Source organism: Panicum virgatum, chromosome 3K (genome assembly GCF_016808335.1).
Source record: "Panicum virgatum strain AP13 chromosome 3K, P.virgatum_v5, whole genome shotgun sequence".
Classification (NCBI taxonomy): domain Eukaryota; kingdom Viridiplantae; phylum Streptophyta; class Magnoliopsida; order Poales; family Poaceae; genus Panicum; species Panicum virgatum.
In genome coordinates, this window is record NC_053138.1 from 17,047,053 (window position 1) to 17,056,506 (window position 9,454).

The 9,454-nt window shown below is 59.9% G+C and overlaps 2 protein-coding genes across 2 annotated transcripts; both read left to right on the forward strand.

Moving 5' to 3' along the window:
• Positions 1 to 1,557: 1,557 nt before the first annotated feature.
• LOC120700657 (mitogen-activated protein kinase kinase kinase 17-like) lies at positions 1,558 to 4,485 on the forward strand. Its single transcript, XM_039984906.1, has 2 exons — positions 1,558 to 3,059; positions 4,127 to 4,485. The coding sequence occupies exons 1-2, from the start codon at positions 1,790 to 1,792 to the stop codon at positions 4,483 to 4,485; spliced, it is 1,629 nt and encodes a 542-aa protein (XP_039840840.1). The 5' UTR covers positions 1,558 to 1,789.
• Positions 4,486 to 7,040: 2,555 nt separating this feature from the next.
• On the forward strand, positions 7,041 to 8,565 carry LOC120700658 (mitogen-activated protein kinase kinase kinase 18-like). Its single transcript, XM_039984907.1, has one exon. It carries the CDS (start codon positions 7,123 to 7,125, stop codon positions 8,563 to 8,565), a length of 1,443 nt encoding a protein of 480 aa, XP_039840841.1. The 5' UTR covers positions 7,041 to 7,122.
• Positions 8,566 to 9,454: the final 889 nt, after the last annotated feature.

The following is a 9,454-nucleotide window of genomic DNA, read 5'->3' on the forward strand; positions in this document are numbered from 1 at the left end:
GCATCAGCATCCGGCACGAGCCAGCCAGTAGTATTTTTTTCTCATAATATTCCAGCACCAGCCTCCAGCACCAGATAGTAGAACACAGTGATTGCCAATTTTTTTTCTCATTTTCCTTTTCGAAAATAATTTTCTCTCTCTTGACGTTTATTAACGGAGGAGGATTTGGTGGCTGCACACCATATTTCCTGCGGACTTCCACGACGCTACAGCAGAGTGTGGAACGACCAACCGTGGCCCCCCTGGCTGCACAGCCCCTTTCAGTTTCAGGTGCGCACGCGCTGACTCGGCCCTGCACGAGGACGTTGATCTCTCGCCCGTCCAAAGTACACCGCACCAAAACCTTTCCCCTGCACCGTGCCTGCGCTGAGTCTAATACTCTGTTTCGTCGAACTGTCTCTCCTACTACTATTAGGGCCATGTTTGGTTAGCACTTTGAAATTTCTTTCAAAAAAAGATGAATGTATGCATTGAATACTAAACGAAATTTATTTGCGAAATCTTTTCACGTATGGATGTAATTTTTCGAGACGAATCTAATGAGTCAAGTTCCACTATGATTGTCTCCAATAATGCTACAGTAATCACCACTAATCATTCTCTAACCGTGAGGTCAAAGACCTTATAAGCTACAACACATGCTACGGTACCATAATTATGAAAATTATTCTGTAATTAGACTTAATTTAATACCTCTAATTAGTAATAAAAAGAGCAAAAAAAATCCTCTAACCAAACAAGGCCTAGAAGTAGCAGGCTGGAGCGTCCTCCAACTTGACCAGAACTTGTCCGAGGGCGCGGGGAACGGGCGGTGAAAGTGTCATCCGCCCTGACCGGGAGTTGACGGGCGCGGGTGAAACGAGGACAAGTAAGGATGGATTCGGATGTTTATTCGAAAGTTAGATTTTTAGTCATTTTTCTTCGATTATGGACAAATAAGATATAGAATTTACTATGTAAATTCATAGCTTTGTATTTAACATTGATCTTGTAAAGATTCATAAAAACTAAACCTCAAATTTATCATATATATTCTCAAATAATAGATATAAAAATTCGAATACGGATCGGATACGGATTCGAATCTTTTTTCACCTTTTTAATTGTAGGGAGCAAATAATACATAAAAAAATCTATACAAAATTTTATTCTTATGTATAATAATATGCTTGATAATATAAAAAAGATTAGCATAAAATTTTAAATATATCTATTTTAAAATATCAAATTTGTTCGAAGAATTCGGATGTCTAAATCCATCATTAGGACAAGGGTGGGGGTGCGGACTGCGAAGGTTCATCCGTTAATTACCCGCGCGTTCCCACCACGCGACGCGCGAGAGGAGAGAAGTCAGAGAAGTCTACGCCCATCCGTCCAGGCGTCCACACCACACACCACACAGGCACAGCCGCAGAGAGCACCGCAGGCCCGCCGCATTAACCACGCGCGCGCGCGCGCCCGCCCGCGGGAAGAGACTTGCTTCCCTCGCCATTTTTCTTTTATATTTTGGGCTTGCCCATTTCCTAATCCACCCCGCGCGCCGCGCTTTTGCCGCACGCCAAACACCTTCTTCCCCCCATGTTCTAAACTTGCAATCCTCCCTAATCCCGGGCCCCAAGCACAAGTCCCTCCTCCTATATATATATATAAACGCACCTGCCACCCGCCACAAAAATACTCAGCACGAGAGCCAGCTCGAGACAAGTCAGGAGCCATCGGGCCAACAGAAACCACCACCACCAACAGCGAGACGCAACAAGGGAGAAGAAGCTAGCGGAGGAAAGAAGGCATGGCGGCGATGGCCGTGAGCAGCGGGAGGTGGGCGCGGGTGCGGACGCTGGGCCGCGGCGCGTCGGGGGCCGAGGTCTTCCTGGCCGCCGACGAGGCGTCCGGGGAGCTCTTCGCGGTGAAGGCGGCGCCGGCGTCGGCGGGCGCGGAGGCGCTGCGGCGGGAGCGCGGGGTCATGGCCGGCCTCCGCTCGCCGCACGTCGTCCCATGCATCGGCGGCCGCGCCGGGCGGGACGGGTCCTACGAGCTCTTCCTCGAGTTCGCGCCCGGCGGGACGCTCGCCGACGCCGCGGCGCGGTGCGGCGGGCGGCTCCCCGAGCGCGACGCCGCCGCGTACGCGGCCGACGTCGCCCGGGGCCTGGCCTACGTCCACGGGGCCGGCCTCGTGCACGGGGACGTCAAGCCGCGGAACGTCGTGATCGGCGGCGACGGCCGCGCCAAGCTCGCTGACTTCGGGTGCGCGCGGAGGGCCGGCGCGGCGGGGGCGCCGATCGGCGGCACGCCGGCGTTCATGGCGCCCGAGGTGGCGCGCGGGGAGGGGCAGGGCCCGGCCGCCGACGTCTGGGCGCTGGGGTGCACCGTCATCGAGATGGCCACGGGCCGCGCGCCCTGGAGCGGCGTCGTCGGCGACGTGCTCGCCGCGGTGCGCCTGATCGGGTACACGGACGCCGCGCCCGAGGTGCCCCGGTGGCTCTCCGCGGAGGCCAGGGACTTCGTGGGCAGGTGCCTGGCACGGCGCCCGGGCGACCGGCCCACGGCGGCGCAGCTGCTCGAGCACCCGTTCCTCGCCTCCGCCGGCGGCCGCGACGCCGCCAAGGGCGAGTGGGTGTCGCCCAAGAGTACGCTGGACGCCGCATTCTGGGAGTCCGACAGCGACGACGAGGACCACGACGCGCCGTCGTCGCAGAGCACCGCGGAGAGGATCGGGGCGCTGGCCTGCCCTGCCTCCACGCTGCCGGACTGGGACGCCGAAGAGGGCTGGATCGACGTGCTCTCCACATCCGACGAGGCGACTGCGCCGGCCGCCAACGGGGACACTTGCGTCGCCGGCGGTGCCGGAAGCGAAGAAGAAGCGAGCGCGGAGGCCGAGCCCCGCGACATGGATGCGGAAAGCGGCGCCGGCACCCACAATGTAGGAGGAACTGACGATCCAGCTGAGCACGAGAGGCACCACCTGTGTGCGAATCCAGTCTGTCATGATCAAATCCCATGTAAATCGCTTTGCGGCACAGACAATGCAATGAATTTTGATTTCGCCCAAATCTTGCTCCGTCCATCCCCATTCCCCATTCATATTCAGAAATTCGTGTTCTTTCGAAGGCGCTCTGTTTCTCGGCGTAGGAGGCGCTCGCATGGACGGCGTCGTATTCCCGTTACGCGTTCACATGTAAATTCCGGAGCGCTGTAAAATTCACCGTTGCGCCGCCCGCGTAGCCGTGACTGTGACTCTGACGAGGAAAAAGCGCACGGGAACCCAGCGGCCAATCCCCGGCCCAGCTTTGAGCTTCCCCGCCACGGCACGCGCCGAAGGTTCCAACGCGGAGGAAGTCACTCGCGTCGACACGGAAAAGCGCAGCGTCAGCGCGGACGCAGAAAGGGTTCTCTTGCCATTCCAGGGTAAACTTCGCCCGCTCGCCCGCCGCGCGGCGCGGTCAAAAACCTCCGGACTCCGTAACCGTAAACCCGGGGGGTCCAGGAAAGCCCACGTGCTAGCCGGCCGCCGGCGATAAAATAAAGAGCTAGGCCAGCAAAGGTGCCCCTTTTACAAGTAAAAGTAGGCGTCGCGTCGCGCCCTCCGGTTGCTTCCTCCGGTGGGCGATCCGCCAGGAGCCGGGGAGGAGCCGAGGGATATCCAATATCCTGCCGTGGTCGCCCGGCTCTCGCATTCCATTCCGCCCGGCCGCGGTCACCGCTTGCCAGTGTGCCGCGTACTCGTCGCGCCATTCTGGAACGGTGGCGTGCCGTGTCGGCGCGGGATAAGGGAGCTGGAGCTGGCTGCTGGCTGCTGGCTGCGCTGTAGGATCACCGCCGCCGCCGTGCTTTCCAACGTTTTCCAGACTGTGAAAAGAGGTTATCCGCTGCCCTGCCCAGCAAGCTGGCCCACACGGCACGCACAGCGCGCCGCCAGCCGCGCCCGATCACGCACCGCGAGCGAACGGTGCACTCTGCCTGCTGGACACCTCACTCGCCCTGGCGCGCGAGATCTCTCGTCACCAAGACACAAATGTGCGACGCGACGCCATCGCGGTGTCCAGTCTACAGTGTGTGGTCACGCTGAGCCGTACCCCAACAGTTTAGGCAGATGCGTGCGAAAAATTAAAGCTGCGTGTTTTGATAGCTGGATATGGTCGCCATGCCACGGCGGCGCGCGGCGGCAAGCGCGTCGGACCCGGCATGGGCGCGCACCGGGCGAGGACAAGTGGACGGCGCCGCGCCGAGCTGGGCCGCACACCGCGCACGCCTGACGTCGATCCGCGCCGGTGGGCAGAGCCGCAGAGGGCGCGGCGCGAGTCCACGGTCCACCACCGTCCACGGGTGACCGGGGCCGTGCGGCCATCCGATGCGCATCTGCCTCCTCCGGCCGCCGCCTCCTCATCTGATGATCTGATTGCCATTCGTATCCACCCGAGGAGTAGTGGAGCCCAGCCCGCGGCTTTCGGCTTCCTTCGAGCGCTCCTCAGGCTGAATGCCCGATGACTCGCCGCCCCGCTATGCCTTTTTCCCGGGCGCCTTTTCTGTTGCTTTCGCCGCCTTTCCCCTCCCTTCCAAGCAACGTACGGGGCGCGGGGTGAAGGAATCTTCAAGGGCCGGAGAGAGATCCGGACGGTTAAACCCGATCGCTGTCACGCGTCGCCCCCCGCCGGCATCACTCATCATGAGGAGTGTGCGCTGGATTACGCGGCGGGGCAGTCTCGGATCGATCGATCCCGTGACATGACATGATGATTCGTACCAGGAGCGCGCTCCAGATTTTTTTTTCTTTTGTTCTGCTAGAGTGCGGCTAAGCTGAGCGCTTCTTGCGAGCCAAGCAAGGCCAGGTACACCTGGTGGTGCCTGATAGGCGAGCTAACCTTACTACTACTACTAGTGTCAACTTGCAATCAGTACCCAGTTAAGGAAGCACCTGTGCCAGTAATAGGGCCTTTTGCGTATAAGGGCCACACAGAAACTTCCGTCACACTGCAGGCACCATAAATCCGCGATGAAGCTTGGCAGCCGGTTAAGTAAAGCGTACTGTTCAGAGAAATCAAGCTAGAGTAGTTGTTTATGTGTCGTTGAAGAACAGGGCATCGATCGCTCTGAACTAGCGAACGCTTTCCCCTTGCAACAACAGTTGACCCTGACAAAACTATCCCGAGTCTCCACACCAAATGAGCGTCCCATCCCATGCAGGGCAATCATTAGGACCCATGATCCCCAAACCGATCGCTAATGATGAGCCGGCGACTAAACAAACCCGGTCACCGATCGCGTACTCCTACTACCGCCGGGGGCTTGGATCCCCGCGAGAGATCGATTGACCAGCTCATCCAGCTCGATCGACCGGTTGGCACGGCGAGCGTATAGCCGGCCAATCATGAGGCGGCGAGTCGCGGAGTCGACCGGCACGCCGCAGCAGCACCCAGCATGTGTGTGTTGTGGTGGCGTGCAGCCCACCGAGACCGAACCGCGCAATTTTATTTTTATTTTTTGGCGTGTGCCCGTATCTCCTGGATCCGCCCGGTATCGATCGGTAGGCCGCCGGCGCCGCGCCCACTGGATCGCCGGGCGCTAGCGTCGCCTAGCTAGCTGCTCCGTTCCCGTGTTGCGCACCACGTCTTCCCGCTTCGCTTCGGTTCGGTTCGGCTCGTGAGCCCACATGGCTGCGCGTCGCGCTGCCCACATGTCGGGTCGTTTTTGTTTGCTAGTTTCAGGAGTCTGGAGGAGGACCGGCACGGCCCGGGGATAAACAACGACCGACACAGGCTGACCTCACCGGTGTTGGTGCATGCATGCCGTGGTAGGGCTCGCCGCGGCAACATCAATTGGCACGCAAAACTCGATGCCCGAATTCATCATCTGGCAAAAAGAGATCAAATGCCACCGGACGTCGTCAGAGAAGAAGATGATCACGCACCGACGATTTTTTTTTAATGGAGGTCGACCGCCCCCATTTCCATTCCATGGAACACCGACGATTAATTGTCCAATACGTGCTGGATCAGTCGATGTTACCCCGTGCATTTCTTTTTTGTTCTCCTCCACTGAGGCCTGCAGTTACGCGTTTCTGAGCATACCCCGTCGCTCGATCCTGAACTCGCTTCCAGCGCTGCGTAGGGTGTTTCACGCACCAACTTTTTTTTTTCTGGATTAAAGCTGACAAAAACGAATGCAGAGTACGTAGGCCGTAGGGTGTTGCGATCCCATCTGCAGCACCGCTGTTCCCACACGTTCAACAGCTCACCAGCGACGCCCGCGCGGGGGGACAAGTGTGCTTTCCACAACGAGAAAAGGAGGTGCGCGAGCGGCAACAAACACTGGCTCCTCGCTCCGCTCCACACCTGTCAAAACTGGCAGGCAGTCCACTCTCCGGCCGAACCTACCGCCCAACCTGTACTTCGCCGACTCTCGGGCACCAGGTGCGCCCCCCAGGTGGCAGCACCGGCACGCCCGGGCGCAGCTGGGAGATAGAGCTTGCACAGGGCCGCCAAGGGCTAAGCGGTAGCGAGGTTGGAGTTGGATCAACCACGGCTGCTGCTGCTGCATCTGCGTGGCTTGCATCACCTCGTCGACGTGGCGAGATTCGAGTTGCGATGAGCATGCCGTCCGACGGGAACGGATCATCACGTCAGCCGGGGCTCAAGCCCCTCCTACCCGGGAGTACGTGGCCACCCGGAAATAGATCTAGAACCCGTGAAGCTTCCTTTCAAAACCGGCACGAGTATAGTCACCGCATCCAGTCCGAAATAGCCATTCCGCCCTCGTTTTCCACTTGCCCTGCCCGCAAAACCCACGTTCCGTGCGTCCCACGCGGCCAAATATCAGGACCGGCCGGGACCCACCCTGCGCGGCCCACAGGTCAGCCACCGCACGTGGAGAGCCCGAACCCCCGACGCCTCCCGCATTCCTCACGTGCTCTGGCGAGCGCGCCACCGAACCGGAACCCGCCACCGAGTCGGGCACGCCACCGAACTCGCCCCGGCCATCCTCGCCACCCACGCTTATAAATAGGCGGCCCGCAGCCGGGTCGCCGGCATCGCGCCACGCAGACGCGAAATTCCCGAGACCTAAGCACAAGCCCCCACCCCCAACGAAACCGAAAGGAAATCCAGTGGGATCACGAGTTCCACCGAGATGGCGGCGATGGACGCGGGCGTCGGCGGCCGCCGCCTGACGCGGCTCCGCACGCTCGGCCGCGGCGCGTCGGGCGCCGTCGTGTCGCTCTTCGCGGCGGGCGAGGAGGGCGAGCTCCTGGCCGTCAAGTCGGCGGCCGGCGCCGCGGGGGCGGCGCAGCTGCGGCGCGAGGGCGGGATCATGGCCGCCCTCCGCTCGCCGCACGTGCTCCCCTGCCTGGGCTTCCGCGCCGCCGCGGGCGGGGAGTTCCAGCTGCTCCTCGAGTTCGCGCCCGGCGGCTCGCTGGCCGACGAGGTGGGGAGGAATGGGGGCCGCCTCGCGGAGGCCGCCCTGCGGGCGTACGCGGCGGACGTGGCCCGTGGCATCGCGTACCTGCACGGGGAGGAGTCCGTGGTGCACGGGGACGTCAAGGCGAGGAACGTGGTGATCGGCGCCGACGGGCGCGCCAAGCTCGCGGACTTCGGGTGCGCCAGGCGCGTGGGCTCCAAGGGCCCGATCGGCGGCACGCCGGCGTTCATGGCGCCCGAGGTGGCGCGCGGGGAGGAGCAGGGCCCCGCGGCCGACGTCTGGGCGCTGGGATGCACCGTCATCGAGATGGCCACCGGCCGCGCCCCGTGGACCGACCTGGACCTGGACGACGTGGTCGCGGTGGTGCGCCTGATCGGGTACACGGACGCCGTGCCGGAGGCGCCGGAGTGGCTGTCGGCGGAGGCGAAGGATTTCCTGGGCAAGTGCCTGAGGCGTGACGCCGGCGAGCGGTGGACGGCGGCGCAGCTTCTGGAGCACCCGTTCCTGGCATCCGCCGGCTGCGTCGTCAAAGCAGAGGACGCAAAGCCCAAGTGGGAGTCTCCCAAGAGCACGCTGGATGCCGCATTTTGGGAGTCGGACGCCGACGACGAGGACGATGAGATTCCAGACAGCGCAGCCGACAGGATCAGGGCATTGGCAGGTCCGCCCTCGGCCTTGCCGGAGTGGGAATCCGACGATGGTTGGATCGAAGTGTGCGGCGTCTGCTCTGAACTTTCTGACGCCGCGACCGCTGCCCAAGAAGTGAAATTTCCAACCGCGCAATGTGAATTTCCCAGCACGGCGGTGGCGGCATCATCGGAGCAGGTGCACAGTGAGGTTCATGATGTTCCATCCGTGGCTGCGCCGGCAGCCGAGACGACGAGCTACGGAAACTTCTGGGGGGACGAGTCCGAAGCAGAGCTGGAGACTGAGCCTTTTGGCGCTGACTTGGATGTTGGCGATGATCCTGTGCACAATGTAGGAGCTGGCGATGCCTATGCGCATCAGCAACAGCTAGATTTTTATGTGAATTTCACCAGTAATCCAATTGTACTTCATCTTGGTATTTCTGAAGAAATAACAAAAACTTCATTTCATAGTCAAATTGCCCCCTTTTCTCTTCCTCTTCCTCCTCCTCCTCAGTTCGTCTTCTAATTCGCCCCTTTAGTAACTCCACACTGACAGAATTAGGAACCATCGAATAGTATACAGGTACTTTTTATCGAATCCTGCGAGGATCTAACAATTTTCCCGTGACGTATCCTCACTCAAGATCGTATCCATATGAAATTGAACTGAGATTAGCAGCTTGAACTCGATGTGGCATCACTGTCCACTAGAAGAACGATGACCTCTAACAGTAACACCCGACCTATCCATTCGCTGCATTAACCGTTTGAGTGAAAAACCATGGAACATTCATCCTCGGAGGCAACGCATGAAGTGACAGCAACCGTGATCCAAATTAACACCTGCTCGACAACTCACAAATCCAACCCAACCATCCACCCCCAAATCCCAAACCCAAAGCAACACCCAACCCAAAGAGCTTGGACAATCTCACGGCAACTTTGGGGGCGTTGCCGACAAATGTGGCAAGCAGCCCTCATCATCAAATCCCAGGTGTACGCTGCAACCACAGCTCTGTCCATCAGCTCCAGAAACACGCTCGAGCTCCTGGCCTCGCCCCGCGATCGTGTCATGTGGCGGCATGGCGTCGCCGCACGGTGCTCCGGCTTCTAGAGTTTTTTTCTCTCTCTTTTCCCCGGCAAGAAAACGCCGGCGCCGTGGACGCGTTGCCGTGTCCCGGTGTCCGCGCGCGACGCCGTCCAAGTGGCGCGCGCGCGCGAGCACTCCCCAGTCCCCTCCTCCCTAGCCTGCAGCGAGACCGCGAGAGGAGGGATTGAGCGAGCCCGGGAGCACGGCAGCAGGCGTACACGTTTGCTAGGTTGTTGGAATGGAAGGAAAGCGATCCACCAGGACACTTGTCCAGATCCTCTGGATGAGCTCGCCCATGACCACGTGTGTGAAACAAAAAAGGGTC